Consider the following 22481-nt stretch of genomic DNA (forward strand, 5'->3'; position numbering starts at 1 on the left):
TTGCCTCAAATGGTTGCGTGTATTTTCAATGTACAAAATCCCATTTCCATATGAGTTGGGAAATTGTGTTAGATGTAAATATAAACGGAATACAATGATTTGCAAATCATTTTCAACCCATATTCAGTTGAATATGCTACAAAGACAACATATTTGATGTTCAAACTGATAAATATTTTTATTTTTTTTTTGCAAATCATTAACTTTAGAATTTGATGCCAGCAACACGTGACAAAGAAGTTGGGAGAGGTGGCAATAAATACTAATAAAGTTAAGGAATGTGCAGACTAATTGGGAACAGGTGGGTGCCATGATTGGGTATAAAAACAGCTTCCCAAAAAATGCTCAGTCTTTTGGCATTGTCTTGCTGAAATAAGCAGGAGCGTCCATGATAACGTTGCTTGGATGACAACATATGTTGCTCCAAAACCTGTATGGACCTTTCAGCATTAATGGTGCCTTCACAGATGTGTAAGTTACCCATGCCTTGGGCACTAATACACCCCCATACCATCACAGATGCTGGCTTTCGAACTTTGCGCCTATAACAATCTAGATGGTTGTTTTCCACTTTGTTGTGGAGGACACCCGTCCACAGTTTCCAAATATCATTTGAAATGTGGACTCGTCAGACCACAGAATACCTTTCAACTTTGCATCAGTCCATCTCAGATGAGCTCAGGCCCAGAGAAGCCGGCGGCGTTCCTTGATGTTGTTGATAAATGGATTTTTCTCTGCATAGTAGAGCTTTAACTTGCACTTACAGATGTAGCGACCAACTGTAGTTACTGACAGTGGTTTTATTAAGTGTTCCTGAGCCCATGGGGTGATATCCTTTACACACTGATGTCTGTTTTTGATGCAGTGCCGCCTGAAGGATCAACGGTCCGTAATATCATCGCTTACGTGCAGTGATTTCTCCAGATTCTCGGAACCTTTTGATGATTTTACGGACCGTAGATGGTAAAATCCCTAAATACCTTGCAATAGCTCGTTGAGAAAGGTTGTTCCAAAACTGTTCGACAATTTGCTTACAAATTAGTGACCCTCACCCCATCCTTGTTTGTGAATTACTTAACATTTCATGGAAGCTGTTTTTATACCCAATCATGGCACCCACCTGTTCCCAATTAGCCTGCACACCTGTGGGATGTTCCAAATAAGTGTTTGATGGGAATTTCTCAACTTTATCAGTATTTATTGCCACCTTTCCCAACTTCTTTGTCACGTGTTGCTGGCATCAAATTCTAAAGTTAATGATTATTTGCCCCAAAAAATGTTTATCAGTTTGAACATCAAATATGTTGTCTTTGTAGCATATTCAACTGAATATGGGTTGAAAGGGATTTGCAAATCATTGTATTCTGTTTATATTTACATATAACACAATTTCCCAACTCATATAGAAACGGGGTTTGTTTAATTAAAAAATATATTGTATTATGTTTATAAAATCAGGAAATATGTGCCTGAACACATGAGGACTTTGAATATGACCAATGTATGATTCTGTAACTACTTGGTATCGGATTGATACCCAAATTTGTGGTATCACCCAAAACTAATGTAAAGTGTCAAACAAGAGAAGAATAAGTGATTATTACATTTTAACAGAAGAGTACATTTTAACATGTTAAAAGAGAAAGTAAGCAGATATTAACAGCAAATGAACAAATAAATGAATAGTTAATTTTCTACCACTTGTCTTTAATAATGTTGACAGAATAATAGGTAGAAAAATGACACAATATGTTACTGCATATGTCAGCAGACTAATTAGGAGTCTTTGTTTGTTTACTTACTACTAAAAGACAAGTTGTCTTGTATGTTCACTATTTTATTCAAAGACAAACTTGCAATAATAAACATATGTTTAATCTACCCTAAGATTTTTTCTTCAAATAAAGCCAATAATGCAATTTACTGTGGTGCCCTTTATATAGAAAAATATAGAAATAATTTTAGTACTGGTACCAAAATATTGGTATCAGGACCACACTACTTTGGAATGATTTGAAACCTTTTAAAAAATGTGGAAGTACAGTGTGACCCATAAAAAAAAAAATAATTGCATCCTCACTTTGCTGACCTTAAAGGGGAACTTTTGGAATTTTGCCTATCGTTCACAATCATTATGAGAGACGAGAATACAAAAGGTTGCTTTTTTTCTTTTGCTTTCTAACATGTAAAAATTGGCTCGTTCTAGGTGACTAGCAATGCAGCTAATGGGAGAAATCATCAATCCATTTTCTACCGCTGGGAACAATCAATTCTACCTCTAAATCACTTTAAGAATGGATTTGAAAATCGTCACCAATACTTCATTTACGTTCCGTAACCTGTGTAATAACCAAGTTGGAGCGACATTGTTTTTGTAACTGCGAATACTGAGGAACTCTTTTTTTACAGCGTTGTAACACATGGACGTGCTTTGGTATTAGCTGTAAAAGCTAACTACGGCATGAGATAAGCTAGCTTCTACAACAGGAAACGCATTTTAATTTTTAATGCTCAACACTGCGATACGACACCAATTTGTACTGAGTGGAAAACATGAACAATCATATTACAGTATCTGTAAAGTATTATTTCATGTTTTGTTTGTCCACAACTAGCCAGACATGTATGTACTGTAGTTGTAATATCACACCTGATGTGCTGAGTGTATCATGATCAATATTATAGTGACTTCCTCGATGGACAGTTGTCCATTTGGTCCAGCTGGCCTGTGGATTTTTTTCAGTTGATTTGGGTAAGCAGTCCATGAATTGTTCATAACTTGGCTCAAAGTTACAGATTTGCAGTGTGACCACTCTTTAGGCTTCCGTCTGCGCCAGCGTTTCAGCCTTCTTTTTAGTGCTCGCTTCTTTAACCAGCTGTTCATCCTCCGTATATTCAGCTTCAAAAAGACCAGGTTGTGACTCCTCCTTTGTCCAAAAATAGTCGTCTTCGTTGTGTGTTACCCAGTCTGCCATGATTACAAAACACGCTTGCGTTTGATTCCGGGAGTAGGAACACATTTGTTGCAGGAAGTCTGAAGTGCATTGCTATGGAATAATAATAATAAATGTGCCAAATAATTAGTTTGGGCTGTGCATATAACGACCAAAATACGGTAAATATTGGTCATTGGGTCAAATGCAGAGAATAATTTTGCCACACCTCGTGTGTGTGTGACAATCATTGGTACTTTAACTTTAACTTCAATATTACATACTGTTATGAAGGTGTCTGTTACTATATCATATATGTACTTGCAGTATGTATATTGTACATATTACATATTGTTATGGACTTGTCTGTTACTACATTATATTTGTACTTGCAGTGTGTATGTAAAACATATTACATATTGTTATGAAGGTGTCTGTTACTACATTATATATATACTTGCAGTGTGTACATATTACATATTGTTATGAAGGTGTCTGTTACTACATTATATATATACTTGCAGTGTGAATATAAAACATATTAGATATGCAGGTGTCTGTTATTACATTATATATGTACTTGCAGTGTGTATATAAAACACATGGCATTTTATTATGAAGGTGTCTGTTACTACATTATATATATACTTGCAGTGTGTATATTGTACATATAACATATTGTTATGAAGGTGTCTGTTACTACATTATATATATACTTGCAGTTTGTATATTGTACATATAACATATTGTTATGAAGGTGTCTGTTACTACATTATATATATATACTTGCAGTGTGTACATATTACATATTGTTATGAAGGTGTCTGTTACTACATTATATCTGTACTTGCAGTGTGTATGTAAAACATATTACATATTGTTATGAAGGTGTCTGTTACTACATTATATATATACTTGCAGTGTGTACATATTACATATTGTTATGAAGGTGTCTGTTACTACATTATATATATATACTTGCAGTGTGAATATAAAACATATTAGATATGCAGGTGTCTGTTATTACATTATATATGTACTTACAGTGTGTATATAAAACACATGGCATTTTATTATGAAGGTGTCTGTTACTACATTATATATATACTTGCAGTGTGTATATTGTACATATAACATATTGTTATGAAGGTGTCTGTTACTACATTATATATATACTTGCAGTGTGTATATTGTACTTATAACATATTGTTATGAAGGTGTCTGTTACTACATGATATATATATACTTGCAGTGTGTACATATTACATATTGTTATGAAGGTGTCTGTTACTACATTATATATATACTTGCAGTGTGAATATAAAACACATGGCATTTTATTATGAAGGTGTCTGTTACTACATTATATATATACTTGCAGTGTGTATATTGTACATATAACATATTGTTATGAAGGTGTCTGTTACTACATTATATATATACTTGCAGTGTGTATATTGTACTTATAACATATTGTTATGAAGGTGTCTGTTACTACATGATATATATATACTTGCAGTGTGTACATATTACATATTGTTATGAAGGTGTCTGTTACTACATTATATATATACTTGCAGTGTGAATATAAAACATATTAGATATGCAGTTGTCTGTTATTACATTATATATGTACTTGCAGTGTGTATATAAAACACATGGCATTTTATTATGAAGGTGTCTGTTACTACATTATATATATACTTGCTGTGTGTATATTGTACATATAACATATTGTTATGAAGGTGTCTGTTACTACATTATATATATACCTGCAGTGTGTATATTGTACATATAACATATTGTTATGAAGGTGTCTGTTACTACATTATATATATATACTTGCAGTGTATATAAAACACATTACGTTATTATGAAGGTGTCTGTTACTACATTATATATATGTGTGACGTCTCGGTGGCATTGTGGTGACGGGTTGTTCTCTCGTGGGTGCAGCGGAAGATGAAACACAGCGTGAGGGTAAGGATAATGATTTATTTACACACTAAAGAACAAAATAAAACAGACTAGGAAACAAAACACTTTGCATGAAGGCACTAACAAACAAAACAACAGAATTAGGTTGGAAGCTAGGAAGGACAGAAAGCGCTAGCGTGAACTAGGGAAAAGAACAAACAAAATAGCTTGGAAGCTAATCGAGCGCTAATAGTTACCACAATGCTGGAATGTGACGTCATCTGTTGCATGGGAGAAAACAAGAGTCCAAGACTGAATGTCAAACAGAGGCGGGCATATATATAGGGAGATAAATAATCAAAGCAGAGACAGGTGACACTAAGTGGGTAACTATGACAACGGAAACAAAACCAGGAAGTGCCACAAATAACTGAGGAAGACAAATACAAGACAGAATGTGATAAACAGAACCAAAACCAGAATATGCCATGATCCAAGACGTGGATCATGACAATATGCTTGCAGTGTGTATATAAAACGTATTATATATTGTGATGAAGGTGTCTGTTACTACATTTTATATCTATTTGCAGTGTGTATATAAATCATAATACATATTGTTATGAAGGTGTCTGTTACTACATTGTTTATATACTTGCAGTGTGTATATAAAACATATTACATATTGTTATGAAGGTGTCTGTTACTACATTTTATATATATATATATATATATATATATATATATATATATATATACTTTCAAAGTGTATATTGTACATATTGTTATGAAGGTGTCTGTTACTACATTATATAAAGACTTGCAGTGTGTAAATTGTACATATTACATACTGTTGTGAAGGTGTCTGTTACTACATTATATATATATTTGCAGTGTGTATATAAAACACATTCCATATTATTATGAAGGTTTGTGTTACTACATTATATATATACTTGCAGTGTGTATATTGTACATATTACATATTGGTACTAAAGTGTCTGTTACTACATAATATGTATAGACTTGCAGTGTGTATATTGTACATATTACATATTGTTATGAAAATGTATGTTACTACATTATATATATACTTTCAGTGGGTATGATGTACATATTACATATTGTTATGAAGGTGTCTGTTACTACATTATATATATATATACTTGCTGTGTGTATATTGTACATATTACATATTGTTATGAAGGTGTCTGTTACTACATTATATATATACACACTTGCAAAGTGTATATTGTACATATTGTTATGAAGGTGTCTGTTACTACATATACAGTAAATACTTGCAGCGTGTATATTATACATATTACATATTGTTATGAAGGTGTCTGTTACTACATTATATATATATTTGCAGTGTGTATATAAAACACATGACATATTATTATGAATGTGTGTGTTACTACATTATATATATACTTGCAGTGTGTATAGTGTACATATTACATACTGTTATGAAGGTGTTTGTTAATACATTATACATATACTTGCAGTGTGTATATAAAACACATTACATATTATTATGAAGGTGTCTGTTACTACAGTATACATATACTTGCAGTGTGTATATAAAACATATTACATATTGTTATGAAGGTGTCTGTTACTACATTATATAAAGACTTGCAGTGTGTATATTGTACATATAACATGTTGTTATGAAGGTGTCTGTTACTACATTACATATATAGACTTGCATTGTGTATATTGTATATATTACATATTGTTATGAACATGTCTGTTACTACATTATATATATATAATAGCAGTGGGTGTATATTGTACATATTACATATTGTTATGAAGGTGTCTGTTACTACATTATATATATATATACTTGCAGTGTGTATATAAAACATATTATATATTGTTATGAAGGTGTCTGTTACTACATTATATATATATATACTTGCAGTGTGTATATAAAACATATTACATATTGTTATGAAGGTGTCTGTTACTACATTATATATATACTTGCAGTGTGTATATAAAACATATTAGATATTGTTATGAAGGTGTCTGTTACTACATTATATACAGTATATACTTGCAGTGTGTATATTGTACATATTACATATTATTATGAAGGTGTCTGTTACTACATTATATATATACTTGCAGTGTGTATATAAAACATATTAGATATTGTTATGAAGGTGTCTGTTACTACATTATATTTATAGTTGCAGTGTGTATATAAAACATTGACGGAGGGTTCTAAAGTTGTTTCAGATGGCCTTGAAGGCTACAACATTGACTCACATGAGCCAAATCTTCCAAGCGTTTTTATCATCTTTAAACTCTTACAAAAAAAGGGCATGTGTGTTCTTATCTCTCATAATGATTGTGAACAATAGACAAAATTCTTCCCAAAAAGTGCAGTTCCCCTTTAAACTTAAGTCTGTGCTCGACCATTCCCATCTCGGTGGTTTTGCATAAAAGTCATGTTCTTTATCAACTATGCTCCAACTGGGCTCTGCGGCCTTGGAGGCAAACTGGTTGAACTTGGTTGTCATTGCACTTCAAATGTAAAACAGAGTTTGTTAGGAGTACTACCTGTCCAAAAACAGACCTAGGAGTATACAGGGGTACACGGACTGATGGGTCGCCACCAAGTGGCACCCAGTGAGTGGTAGGGAGTAAAGGTCAACATGGCGAAGAAGAAAAAAATCAACTACCAAAACTAAGCTCCTATTGGGGGCGGCGGGGCTCAGTTTGATGGATGGATGGATTATCCATGAGTTCAGCATCACAGCCTCTTTGCCTCATTTTACGGAGTGACATAACATAGCCGGTTGCCATGGAAGCGTTGGAGATCTCAGCCAACAGAGTCGAAAACATCCCAGGTGTCCTTGAAAGAAAACAGGAAGGGATTTCAGAGTGCAGCAATGGTCTCACATATTCAATTACACTTATAGACAATTAGAGGTCCCTTTTAATGAGATAAAAGTGCCTGAACATGTGATTTTGAATATTTCATTAAGTCAAGCCCAAGTGTGAATTCTGCATCTAGAACAGGGGTCTCAAACTCAATTTACCTGGGGGCCACTGGACGCAGAGTCTGGGGGAGGCTGGGCCGCAAGAAAAGATTTCTTAAAAATAATGTTGCATACTCCTCAGCATGTCTAGTTGTATAATGACTGTGACGTCGTCGTGCGGGTTCCACGGACCAATCAGGAAGGACATTGCGATACAAGTTTGACTCTTGTTTATTCTTTCAATAACACAAGCTTATCTGCGGTCGGGACGCTTTTCAGCTTCTTCTCTCCTGCTCGTTCCTCGCTCGCCTTCAGTAGGCCGCAACTTCGTCGTCTGCAGCTCTCGAACGTCGGGTACTGCTGCTGGTTCTCCTACTCCTTCCGCCGCCCCCTCCTCCGCTGCTGCCCTTTTATACAGCCAGAGGAGATGAGTCAATTGTGTGCCGGTGTGCGAGCCACGCACCTGATTTTCCGCCTACTTTCCGCCATCTTGGGCAGGGCTCCAGCGTGCCCTGCCCCGCTGCTCGTTCGCCGGCTCCGCCTCTCTACATGACTTTTCAAATTGAATCGCTTGTGCACCACAACTTTCTCTGTGCAATTAAGACACGTCGGGTTGCCCCTGTGCTCAACAAAGAAATATTGCATCTCCCACTTTTCCTGGAATTGTCTTTGCTCATCACGAACCTTTCTCCTCACTTTGAAAAAGACATGTTTGGGGTTGTGGAATATATTTGTATTTAGCCGACGCACGGAGAATAATGTTATTTCCGCAATGTGTGTCGTTCCGCTTTTCCCCCATACAGCAACACGGCGGTCGGCGGATAATAGTTAGTAGTTAATAGTTAATTGATAATAGTACCGGGATAGCGAGCGCAAAAAAGTGACAGCTCCCCGAGTGTTTTCCGGCGTCATATAGAAATAAATGTAGTGTTCATCGTGTGAGGCAATTCGAAGTAAACAATAAAAATTAAAAAAATAACTGTTTGAATTGGTCCAGGTTATCGGGATCTGTTATTACTGACGGACAGGTGTGGCGGTGTGACTGCAGCCAGGCACGTAAGAAAACCCTCGTCTCCATGGCAACGTCTCTGTCGCTTTCACTCATTTGGCGCTTTTCCACTAATGCAGGGGTAGGCAACCCTGAACGTTGAAAGAGCCATTTTGAACCCAAATAACACAACACTGTTAAGCGCCATTCATTTAAAACTTGCGGGCCGCATTTATAATAAACTTTCATATCTGAGACCCCTGATCTAAAATAACCATTGGTTTTTACTTTCAATAAAAGTATGATGCAAAGTAGGGATGTCCAGAGCTTGCATCTAAATTCCCTGATATCATCTGTGATACAAGTAATGTTGTCATGATCCGCCTCCCGGATCATACATAGTTTTTGTTCTTGAGTCCTTTTTGTGTGTTTTCTTTGTATTTTGTGGGACATCTGGGATCTGTCCCTTAAAGGGGGGGTACTGTTATGATCCGCCTCCCGGATCATGTAATGTTCAGGTTTTGAGTCCTTTTGTTATTATGTTCTACTAACGTTTGCCTTAAGTTGGACTGGACTCTCGCGACTGTGTTGGATCCATTATGGATTGAACTTTCACAGTATCATGTTAGACCCGCTCGACATCCATTGCTTTCCTCCTCTCCAAGGTTCTCATAGTCATCATTGTCACCGACGTCCCACTGGGTGTGAGTTTTCCTTGCCCTTATGTGGGCCTACCGAGGATGTCGTAGTGGTTTGTGCAGCCCTTTGAGACACTAGTGATTTAGGGCTATATAAGTAAACATTGATTGATTGATTGATTGATTGAAGTTTCCTGGTGGCACTTCTTTGTTTGGTTTCCTCACCATGGTAACTTGATTTTTCACCTGCCCTGTTTGCACACCTGCTTTTGATCAGAGACTCTATTTAAGCCTGCCTTTTCCGTTCACTCGCTCTCTCCTCGTTGTTTAGTGTACATACGGTTTGTGTTTCACTAGTGACGACTCGGCTACCTGTTTTGGAATCGCTAGCTTCCGTGCTTAGCCTTTTGTGTTTCCTAGCTCCCATGCTAGCGTTTTGTTTTTCCTGTTGTGCCTCGAGCAAGTATTCTGTTTGTTTCTCTAGCTAACATGGTAGTAGCTCTTTGTTTGCCTTTTCTGCCTCAGGACCAGTGTTTTTGTTCCTAGTCTGCTTTTAGTTTTAATAAATCATTATTTCTTACCTGTACGCTGTGTCCGAGCGTACAGGTAAGAATACAGTTTGTCGCTACATCTGTAAATGCAAGTTAAAGCTCTAATATGCAAAGCGAAAGCCATTTATCAACAACATCCAGAAACGCCGCCGGCTTCTTTGGGGCCGAGATCATCTAAGATGGACTGATGCAACAGCGTGGCTTTGTAAAAAAAGAGTGCGGATACTTTCCTGGCCCGCCTGCAGTCCAGACCTGTCTCTCATCAAAAATGTGTGGCGCATTATGAAGCGTAAAATACAACAGCTGAGACCCCGGACTGTTGAACGACTGAAGCTCTACATAAAACAAGAATGGTAAAGAATTCCACATTCAAAGCTTCAACAATTAGTTTCCTCAGTTCCCAAACGTTTATTGAGTGTTGTTAAAAGAAAAGGTGATGTAACACAGTGGTGAACATGCCCTTTCCCAACTACTTTGGCACGTGTTGCAGCCATGAAATTCCAAGATAATTATTATTTGCAAAAAAAAAACAAGTCTATGAGTTTGAAAATCAAATATCTTGTCTTTGTAGTGCATTCAACTGAATATGGGTTGAAAAGGATTTGCAAATCATTGTATTCTGTTTATATTTACATCTAACACAATTACCTAACTCATATGGAAACGGGGTTTGTATAAAAAGTAAAGACTATAGTCTAACAGCTTTGTCAACAGCTAAGCACACACTAGCATACAAGCTAGACATAAGTGTCCTTAATTTAACAATATTAGTATAAAACAGCACATACGTCAATACAAACAAGTAAATAAATAAATAATAAATGGGCTGTACTTGTATAGCGCTTTTCTACCTTCAAGGTACTCAAAGCGCTTTGACACTACTTCCACATTTACCCATTCACACACACATTCACACACTGATGGAGGGAGCTGCCATGCAAGGCGCCAACCAGCACCCATCAGGAGCAAGGGTGAAGTGTCTTGCTCAGGACACAACGGACGTGACGAAGTTGGTACTAGGTGGGATTTGAACCAGGGACCCTCGGGTTGCGCACGGCTACTCTCCCACTGCGCCACGCCGTCCCCAAGTATCAAATAATTAGTTTATTAATTAGTTATATTATCTTTGGCTCCACCAATGACTGAATAAAAACAAACAATACAAAAATAAAAATAAAAACAATATAAAAATAAATGATTCAAAATTATTTTAAAGGGTAAAACCATTTAAAACAATAAATAAAAATAACAATATAAAAACACAGAGGACCACACAACTCACATAGTGTTAAAAGCCAGAGAATAAAAGTGGGTCTTAAGACGAGACTTCAAACACTCCACTGTGGGAGCAGTTGGAACATGGAGGGGCAGAGTGTTCCAGAGCTTAGGGGCTGATCACAGAGAAGGTCCTGTCCGCTCTGATTTTAAATCTGGTCTTGGGCACCACATTCTGGAGCTGGCTTTCGGACCTCAGAGCAACGCGCAGGAGTGTAAATTTGGATAAGGTTTGAGATATAATGAGGTGCCAGTCCATGCAAAGCTTTAAAAGCAAACAGCAACATCCATCCATCCATCCATCCATCTTCTTCCGCTTATCCGAGGTCGGGTCGCGGGGGCAACAGCCTAAGCAGGGAAACCCAGACTTCCCTCTCCCCAGCCACTTCGTCTAGCTCTTCCCGGGGGATCCCGAGGCGTTCCCAGGCCAGCCGGGAGACATAGTCTTCCCAACGTGTCCTGGGTCTTCCCCGTGGCCTCCTACCGGTTGGACGTGCCCTAAACATCTCCCTAGGGAGGCGTTCGGGTGGCATCCTGACCAGATGCCCGAACTACCTCATCTGACTCCTCTCGATGTGAAGGAGCAGCGGTTTTACTTTGAGTTCCTCCCGGATGACAGAGCTTCTCACCCTATCTCTAAGGGAGAGCCCCGCCACACGGCGGAGGAAACTCATTTCGGCCGCTTGTACCCGTGATCTTATTCTTTCAGTCATGACCCAAAGCTCATGACCATAGGTGAGGATGGGAACGTAGATCGACCGGTAAATTGAGAGCTTTGCCTTCCGGCTCAGCTCCTTCTTCACCACAACGGATCGGTACAGCGTCCGCATTACTGAAGACGCCGCACCGATCCGCCTGTCGATCTCACGATCCACTCTTCCCTCACTCGTGAACAAGACTCCTAGGTACTTTAACTCCTCCACCTGGGGCAGGGTCTCCTCCCCAACCTGGAGATGGCACTCCACCCTTTTCTGGGCGAGAACCATGGACTTGGACTTGGAGGTGCTGATTCTCATTCCGGTCGCTTCACACTCGGCTGCGAACCGATCCAGTGAGAGCTGAAGATCCCGGTCAGATGAAGCCATCAGGACCACATCATCTGCAAAAAGCAGAGACCTAATCCTGCGGCTACCAAACTGGATCCCCTCAACGCCTTGACTGCGCCTAAAAATTTTGTCCATAAAAGTTATGAACAGAATCGGTGACTGTCTTATTGTGGCGGTCCGCTCCCTGTATGATCAGTGCCAGAGCTTGGTCCGCATTGCTGGCAGTAAGTCGAACACATTTCCAGTGAGGGTTGGACTCCGCCAAAGCTGTCCTTTGTCACCGAAACAGCAACATTTTAAAATCAATTCTAAAATGAACAGGGAGCCAGTGCAAAGTCTCAAGAATTGAGGTCATATGCTCGCGTTTCCTGGCTCCGGTTAAAAGTCGTGCTGCCGCGTTCTGGACTAACTGCAACCGGGAGAGAGCCTTTTGGCTAATGCCAGAATAAAGTGCATTGCAGTAATCAAGGCCACTTGAAATAAAAGCATGCACGACTTGTTCAAAAAGGTTAAAAGATAAAAACGGTTTTACTTTAGCTAAAAGACGACGATGATACAAACACTGCCGTATTTTTCGGACTATAAGTCGCTCTGGAGCAGGGGTAGGGAACCTATGGCTCTAGAGCCAGATGTGGCTCTTTTGATGACTGCATCGGGCTCTCAATTAATCTTAGCTGACATTGCTTAACGCGATAAGTAATGAATAATTCCGCTGGTAGTCATAGTGTCAAAAATAACGTTCAAAATATAAAACATTCTCATGCATTTTAATCCATCCATCTGGTTTCTACCGCACCTGTTTAAGAAGTCACATTAATGGTAAGAAGTATTTTATGTATTGTTGGTTCGCTTCAGAATACCAGTGTTATTAAAAAGAATAAGAGACTTATTATACTCTAAAAATGTTGGTTTTACTTAAAAATGCACGCATTTAGTTGTGTTCAGTCTTAAAAAAATATTATATGGCTGTCACGGAAATACTTTTTAAAATATTTGGCTTGTATGGCTCTCTCAGCCAAAAAGGTTCCCGACCCCTGCTCTGGAGTATAAGTCGCACCGGCCGAAAATGCACAATAAAGAAGGAAAAAAACATATATACGTCGCACTGGAGTGAGGATAAGTCGCATTTTGGGGGGAAATGTATTTGTTAAAACCCAACACCAAGAATAGACATTTGAAAGGCAATTTAAAATAAATAAATAATAGTGAACAACCGGTTGAATAAGTGTACATTATATGACTCATAAATAACCAACTGAGAAGGTGCCTGGTATGTTAACGTAACATATTATGGTAAGAGTCATTCAAATAACTATAACATATAAAACATGCTAGATGTTTACCAAACAATCCGTCACTCCTAATCGATAAATCCCATGAAATCTTCCTCGATGTCGCTTCTAAACAACTCTGCCAACTCCAAAGGTATGCGCCGCTTCCTCTTGTCGTTTTCTGCTGCATATTTCACTACGTCCAATTTGTAATCTGTAATCTTTTAGGTGCCATTTTTGTTCAGCCCTTCTCAGTTTTTATAAGTTACCGCCAACGATGAAATGATCCATTTTAATAGCTATGGCAGTAGCATATAGCTGTGTTTTTCAACCACCGTGCAATTATGCAACTTCACCTAATTTATTCGAAAAACATTTTTTGCAAATCAATAATTATAATCTGCCAATAATGTGCTGTTGCTTAGTGTCCGTGCCGTGTAGAACTCGGCAGGGTAACCACGTAATACTCCATGTCAGGAGGTGGCAGCATTGTTTTGTAAAAGTCGGAATTTGTCTGGTTAGACAAGGAATGTTTTGTTGTGAACGTGGACCCCCGACTTAACAAGTTGAAAAACTTATTCAGGTGTTACCATTTAGTGGTCATTTGTACGGAATATGTACTGTACTGTGCAATCTAGTAATAAAAGTCTCAATCTATACTGATATGCAGACCACAGAGGGAGGCAGGGTGCAGGTAAAAAAGGTATGTAATGCTTAAAGGGGAACATCATCACCAGACCTACGTAAGCGTCAATATATACCTTGATGGTGCAGAAAAAAAGACCATATATTTTTTTTAACCGATTTACGAACTCTAAATGGGAGAATTTTGGCGAATTAAACGCCTTTCTGTTTATCTCTCTGGATGCGATGACGTCAGAATGCGACGTCGCCGAGGTAATACAGCCGCCATTTTCATTTTCAACACATTGTAAACATTGGGTCTCAGCTCTGTTATTTTCCGTTTTTTCGACTATTTTTTGGAACTTTGGAGACATCATGCCTCGTCGGTGTGTTGTCGGAGAGTGTAACAACACTAACGGAGGGATTCAAGTTGCACCACAGGCCCGAAGATGCGAAAGTGTTTGCCGCCAGACCCCCATTGAATGTGCCAGTGTCTCCACATTTTACCGGCGATGACAGACATGGCACAGAGATGTATGGATAACCTGCAGATGCATTTGCAACGATAAAGTCAACAAAATCACAAAGGTGAGTTTTGTTGATGTTGACTTATGTGCTAATCAGACATAGTTGGTTGCGGCGTGACTGCCAGCTAATCGATGCTAGCATGCTATGCTAATCGATGCTAACATGCTATTTACCGGCGGTGCTAAAGCAGACATGGCACAGAGATGTATGGATAACCTGGAGATGCATTTGCAACTATAAAGTCAACGAATTCACAAAGATGAGTTTTGTTGATGTTGACTGCCAGCTAATCGATGCTAACATGCTACGCTAATCGATGCTAACATGCTATTTACCGGCGGTGCTAAAGCAGACATGGCACAGAGATGTATGGATAACCTGGAGATGCATTTGCAACTATATTACGTTTCCTTCCACCCACATTTAATGTGAAAAAAACACTTACCAATCGACGGATTTAAGTTGCTCCATTATCACAAAATGCGAAAGTCCTGATCGTTTGGTCCGCACATTTTACCGGCGATGCTAACGCAGCTATTCGGCCATGCTATGGCTATGAATAGCGTCAATAGTTATTCGCTCAATAGCTTCAGTTTCTTCTTCAATACTTTCATATTCCAACCATCTGTTACAATACATGCGTAATCTGTTGAATCGCTTAAGCCGCTGAAATCCGAGTCTGAATCCGAGCTAATGTCGCTATATCTTGCGGTGGTATTCTCATTGTTTGTTTACATTAGCAGCACTGTGTGATGTCACAGGAAAATGCATAGTGCTTTCGAAGATATCGAAAATAAAGCACTTAAAAGCTTTATTTAGGGATATTCCGGGACCGGTAAAATTGTGAAAAAAACTTCAAAAAATTCAACAAGCCACTGGGAACTGATTTTTATTGTTTTTAACCCTTTTGAAATTGCGATAATGTTGCCCTTTAAAACCCCAAAACAAAAGGGAAAGGAAAAGGCTGCGCAAAACGAAAGTCAAACAGAACTGGCTACAAAGTAAACAGAGACAGAATGCTGGACGACAGCAAAAACTTACGGCGTCCACAAAGTACATCCGTACGTGACGCGACAATCAACAATGTCCACACAAAGAAGGGCAGCAACAACGTAGATAGCCCTGCTTGCTAACACAAAGTACATTTTTTAACGTTTTCTGCTGGTGGTGTGGCTCCGTATTTTTTTTATGACAAAAATGTGCCTTGCCTTGAAAAAGGTTGAAAAACACCGGCATATAGCATATAGCAGTTAGCATTCCATGACCCACAATGCACTTCTGCCTGACCCTCCCCTGCCAAATTCTTATTGGTTGACGTGTGTGTGACGATTACTGACATTTTCTTCGTCTCTTCCACGAATGAGATAAATAATATTATTTGATATTTCACGGAAATGTGTTAATAATTTCACTCGTAGTATAAGTCGCACTCCCGGCCAAACTATGAAAAAAAACTGCGACTTATAGTCGGAAAAATACGGTAAAAATGTTACTTCAGTCGATCGCCAATGTTGTTTACTAAATGTGTTTAACTATAAATTCACAAGGTGGTCGCCGCTCGGATGCTTCATTCCTTAGGTAATCTAAGGCCTCGAGGGCCACACCAATCATATCACAGAGTTGCGAGCTATTGATCGGCAGCTTCTCACTGGGCTCACTTTCTTTTTAATTCCAGATCTCCTGGCATTCAATAGAGAATTGATCAGACAGAGAGGATGCGATGGTTAATTGACTTCCTCACTGATCTAGCCAATTCCTTCCTGTGCGGTTCACCAGTGGATTGATTCAGTAGCTCCCTTTCATCTGTGTCTATTTCTGTGTGCGTGTGCGTGTGCGTGTGTGTGTGTGTGTGTGTGTGCGTGTGTGTGTGTGTGTGCGTGCTGCAAGGCTGGAGCAGTGAAGGACTATATCAAAATGATGCTGGAGGCAGAGCACCTCAAGTTCCTGGTGTTCGCCCACCACCTCACCATGCTGCAGGCCTGTACTGAGGCCGCCATCGAGGTGAAGGTAACTGAAGCTATCCCGTCATTCTCTATTCTCTTAGACCAGAGGCGTCAAAGTGGTTTGTACCGAGGGCCACGTCGCAGTTATGTTAGACTTCTAACAGTGAATGCTTGTCATGTCAGGGATCATGTTTTGTTTAAAGGGGAACATTATCACCAGACCTATGTAAGCGTCAATATTCAGTTGTGATCAAAATTATTCAACCCCCACACAATTTTTGTGTGTTTTAGCAAGTTGGACATTTATTCCGTATTTTGTTTATAGTCATATCAAATAAAGATGCATTAAATAGACAAATGCAACTTGAATTACAACATTATATTTTGTAACATACCAAACAGTGTCATTTCTCTTAATATCTCATTGACAAAATTATTCAACCCCTTGAAGATCATAACTCTTAAGAACAGAATTTGAATAAGGTATTTTCAATCAGGTGTTGAAAACACCTGTAGATGTGATTAGAACCATAACGAGCAACAATTAAACTGATTGAAAAAGACGCTCAGCTTCTTGTAGATGGTCAATGGTGTATTTGCAACATGGTGAAGTCCAGGGAGTGGTCAAAGAAGTCAAAAGAGGAGGTAATTTCTCTCAATAGGAAAGGATATGGATATAAGAAAATAGCAAATACATTACTCATTCCAAGAGACACAGTTGGGAGCATAATTCGCAAGTTTAAAGCTAAAGGCACAGTGGAAACACTACCTGGGCGTGGTAGAAAGAGGATGCTGTGTGTGTACAGTGGTGAAAAACCCCCGGGTAACAGCTGAGGAACTACAACAGGACATTGCAGAGGGGGGAACGCAGGTTTCGTCCCAGACAATAAGCCGCGCACTGCGAGATGAAGGCCTCCATGCCAGAACTCCCAGGCGCACCCCACTTCTGACTACCAGGCACAAGAAAATAGACTCCAGCATGTCAAAAATTATCTGAACAAACCCCAAAGGTTTTGGAAAACTGTTCTATGGAGTGATGAGACAAAACTGGAACTCTTTGGGCCTATGAATCAACGTTATGTCTGGAGGAGAAAAAATGAAGCTTACAAAGAGAAGAACACCTTGCCTACTGTTAAGCATGGTGGGGGGTCAATCATGCTCTGGGGCTGTTTCTCTGCCTCAAGTACCGGGAATCTCCAGCGCGTTCAAGGCATTATGAATTCTATTTCCTAGCAGGATATATTAGCTGCAAATGTCATGAAGTCAGTGACGAAGCTGAGGCTTGGGAGACGTTGGACCTTCCAACAGGACAAGGATCCAAAGCATACCTCCAAATCAACATCAGATTGGTTGCAGAAGAAGGGCTGGAAGACTCTGGAGTGGCCTTCACAGTCTCCAGACCTAAATCCTATAGAAAAGCTGTGGTGGGACTTGAAGAAGGCAGTTGCAGCACGCAAGTCCAAGAATATGAATGAACTGGAGGCCTTTGCCCAAGAGGAATGGGCTAAAATACCTGTAGATGGTTGCAAGAAGCTTGTGTCCGCTTATGTATCACCTTTGAAGGATGTCATTACTGCCAAAGGGTGTTCTACTAAGTACTAAAGATGCATGTAACTAGGGGGTTGAATCATTTTGTCAATTAGATATTAAGAAAAATGTCCTTTTTTGGTATTTTGTAAAATACAGTGTCACAATTTAAGTTGCATTTGTCTATTTGACACATCTTTATTTGATATGACTATAAACAAAATATGGAATAAATGTCCAACTTGTTAAAACACCAACATTGTGTGGGGGTTGAATACTTTTGACCACAACTGTATACCTTGATGTTGCAGAAAAAAGACCATATATTTTTTTAACCCATTTGGGTGAATGTTGGCGAATTTAACGCCTTTCTATTTATCGCTCTCGGAGCGATGACGTCAGAACGTGACGTCACCTAGGTAATAAAGCCGCCATTTTCTCAAACACATTACAAAGACCTGGTCTCAGCTCTGTTATTTTCCGTTTTTTCGACTGTTTTACATACCTTGTCGGTGTGTTGTCGGAGGGTGTAACAACACTAACAGGGTGGGATTCAAGTTGCACCACTGGCCCAAAGATGCGAAAGTGGCAAGAAATTGGACGAAATTTGTTCAAAATACGAGGGTGTGGGGAAAGCCGACGAAATGGTCAGTCGTTTGTTCCGCACACTTTACAGACAAAAGCTATATATATATATATATATATATATACATCAGGAGATTTTAATGGAAGCATTCACATACAATGGTGTATATAGGGCACAGAGTGGGTGGGTACAGGCAGGCGTAGGGGCGTGGCGATTGGCTCATGTGTACCTAGGAGGTGTTTCCGTCTGTGGCGGCATGTTGATATTATTTCACTGCGCTTGTTGAGGGATGACAGGTCTGGATGATACATAATAAACAGTTTCTCTTTCAAGCATAGGTTGCATCTTTTATTACCACTGTTGTAAGGTGTGCTGAATGCAATAATTTGCCATGTTATTTAATATTTGAGGTTATATATATATATACAACAAAAACTGTAATATATACATATATATATATATATATATATATATATATATATATATATATATATATATATATATATATGTATATATATGTATATATTACAGTTTTTGTTGTTAAAGCGGCCGCCTTGTCCCACCCACACAACAAAAATATAGAGATATACATCATAAATGGCCATTCATTTACTCATTGGAGCGCATAGCTCGGTTGGTAGAGTGGCCGTGCCAGCAACTTGAGGGTTGCAGGTTCAATTCCCGCTTCCGCCATCTTAGTCACTGCTGTTGTGTTCTTGGGCAAGACACTTTACCCACCTGCTCCCATTGCCAAATATGACTAACAAATATTCTGGGGGAAACACTGATATATATGTGTATGTATATATATATATATATATATATATATGTATATATATATATATATATATATATACACAGTGGGGCAAAAAAGTATTTAGTCAGCCACCGATTGTGCAAGTTCTCCCACTTAAAATGATGACAGAGGTCTGTAATTTTCGTCATAGGTACACTTCAACTGTGAGAGACAGAATGTGAAAAAAAAATCCAGGAATTCACGTTGTTGGAATTTTAAATAATTTATTTGTAAATTATGGTGAAAAATAAGTATTTGGTCAACCATTCAAAGCTCTCACTGATGGAAGGAGGTTTTGGCTCAAAATCTCACGATACATGGCCCCATTCATTCTTTCCTTAACACGGATCAATCGTCCTGTCCCCTTAGCAGAAAAACAGCCCCAAAGCATGATGTTTCCATCCCCATGCTTCACAGTAGGTATGGTGTTCTTGCAATGCAACTCAGTATTCTTCTTCCTCCAAACACGACGAGTTGAGTTCATACCAAAATGGATACATGGATGATACAGCAGAGGATTGGGGGAATGTCATGTGGTCAGATGAAACCAAAATATAACTGTTTATCAGTTTGAACATCAAATATGTTGTCTTCGTAGTGTATTCAACTGAATATGGGTTGAAAATGATTTGCAAATCATTGTATTCCGTTTCTATTTACATCTAACACAATTTCCCTACTCATATTGAAACGGGGTTTGTATGACACCTCCTTCCTCACGCCGCGTATAGTTTCCTCCGACTCGGAAAGTAAACTTTTACTTCTCTCGACTTCACTTCCCGAGGCGTAATTCGCAAGTCGTCACGAGCAAAACAGAAAAAAACTTGGCTGAGCAGCAGGATGGTTGGAGAGCAGGTGCGCGGCACAGGTCGGGGAGGTGTCGGATGTACCCAATGCGGAACGACAACGTGCGATAACACCTTTGTCTGTCAGGCGCTCGTTCCGGCGGGTTTCGCACTCACTAATTAATACAGCGGCGCTAAATAAAGAGATCCTGTGCAACGGGAAGAAGTGGCGCGGCCTGGAAGCGCTCTCGGGATCAGGAGGTTGTTTTCTCAAAACCTCCTGGCCTTGAGATGTTGAAAGCAGACGGGCGCCCGGTTGTGACCTTTAAGTCAAACCGGCGTCCGGGTTTCTACTGCCTCTTACTATTCATGCCACCGTACTCATGTTGGCGCTGCACGGTGTGAACGCGCGGCAGCTCCGCACGACCCCGGGACCCCAAACATAAAGAAACTGGCCCTCGCCACGGTGCATTAGCGGCTCAGCCGAGTTGTGCTTGAACGAACCCCTCGGCTGCGGCTCTCTTTGTTCGGTCCGACAAAATACGATTGTTTACCGCTGTCAATTCACGGCTGACCCTCTACTTAGTTTTGTTCATTTGCACGTCCGTCACCCACAGACGCGTCCACACTACACAGTACTTCGTAATGAACTGAACAAAAACTGCACCGCCATTTACTGCAATTGTGAAAGCTTTTATTCAAATCCAGGATGGGGGGTGCACATAACCCCGATCACATGACCTCCCTCCAATTGCGTGTGCATGTTTCACTTTCAAATGCACATGCATAAAGAAGAGGTGCACTTCAGTCGCCAAACACGGCGTGATAGTGTTGGGAAAGATGGATTATTATTCAAGCAAATTCAATCAGTATCACTCATGAAAATGTTTTTTTTTTTTTATAAAGTCGGACTAAATCTTCATATTTAATTTTACTCTCGGCAGTTTATGGTCACAGTATCATCATTGACAAGAATTAATGAAATATTAATGATTGACTTAATTTAAGGGTGCAAGATAAATATACACTAAAAATGTACTCTAGTAGCAATATAAAATATATCATAACATTTACATATTATACATACAGTAGATAATATTATAATATAATGTACGGTATAACACATCCCAATTACCATGTACAATATTACAATATATACAACAGCTGCATCAGAAAAAAAAGGGCAGCATAAAATAAAGATTAGGTGGTTATTTTGAAGAAACTAGAAAATAAAGAAAACCCAGTTATTTATTAATCCCGTTTTTGCTGTATATTTGGTTGGCACTAATTTTTCTAATCAGCCTGACCTAAGCCTAAGATTTATGTGTTAAATCATTAATAATCATTGTTTAAAGGCCTACTGAAATGAGATTTTCTTATTTAAACGGGGGGGTAGCAGACGATATGCGCGTGACGTCACGGGTTGTGGAGCTCCTCACATCCTCACATTGTTTACAATCATGGCCACCAGCAGCGAGAGCGATTCGGACCGAGAAAGCGGCGATTTCCCCATTAATTTGAGCGAGGATGAAAGATTCGTTGATGAGGAAAGTGAGAGTGAAGGACTAGAAAAAAAAAGATTATACAGTGGGAGTGATTCAGATTCAAATTTACTAGGATAATTCTGGAAAATCCTTTATCTGCTTATTGTGTCACTAGTGGTTTGGTGAGATTATATGGTCGTACCTGTCCATTATTAAAGGCCTACTGAAATGATATTTTTTTATTTAAACGGGGGTAGCAGACGATATGCGCGTGACGTCACGGGTTGTGGAGCTCCTCACATCCTCACATTGTTTACAATCATGGCCACCAGCAGCGAGAGCGATTCGGACCGAGAAAGCGACGATTTCCCCATTAATTTGAGCGAGGATGAAAGATTCGTGGATGAGGAAAGTGGGAGTGAAGGACTAGAAAAAAAAAGATTATACAGTGGGAGCGATTCAGATGTTGACAAACTTACTCTGATAATTCTGGAAAATCCCTTGTCTGCTTATTGTGTTACTAGTGTTTTGGTGAGAATATATGGTCGTACCTGTACAACCTGAAGGCTGGCCCCACACCTTTCTTCAGC

The 22481-nt window shown here is 39.2% G+C and overlaps 1 protein-coding gene across 2 annotated transcripts in view; it reads left to right on the forward strand.

The window, feature by feature from the left end:
• zranb3 (zinc finger, RAN-binding domain containing 3) overlaps positions 1-22481 on the forward strand; it is a 334364-nt gene that overhangs the window by 114322 nt on the left and 197561 nt on the right. For both annotated transcript variants that reach the window (XM_061889175.1, XM_061889174.1), the window contains one exon: positions 16658-16777. In XM_061889175.1, the coding sequence (XP_061745159.1) occupies positions 16658-16777 (120 nt within the window). The remainder of the gene's footprint in view (positions 1-16657; positions 16778-22481) is intronic.

Source organism: Nerophis ophidion, linkage group LG27 (genome assembly GCF_033978795.1).
Source record: "Nerophis ophidion isolate RoL-2023_Sa linkage group LG27, RoL_Noph_v1.0, whole genome shotgun sequence".
NCBI lineage: Eukaryota > Metazoa > Chordata > Actinopteri > Syngnathiformes > Syngnathidae > Nerophis > Nerophis ophidion.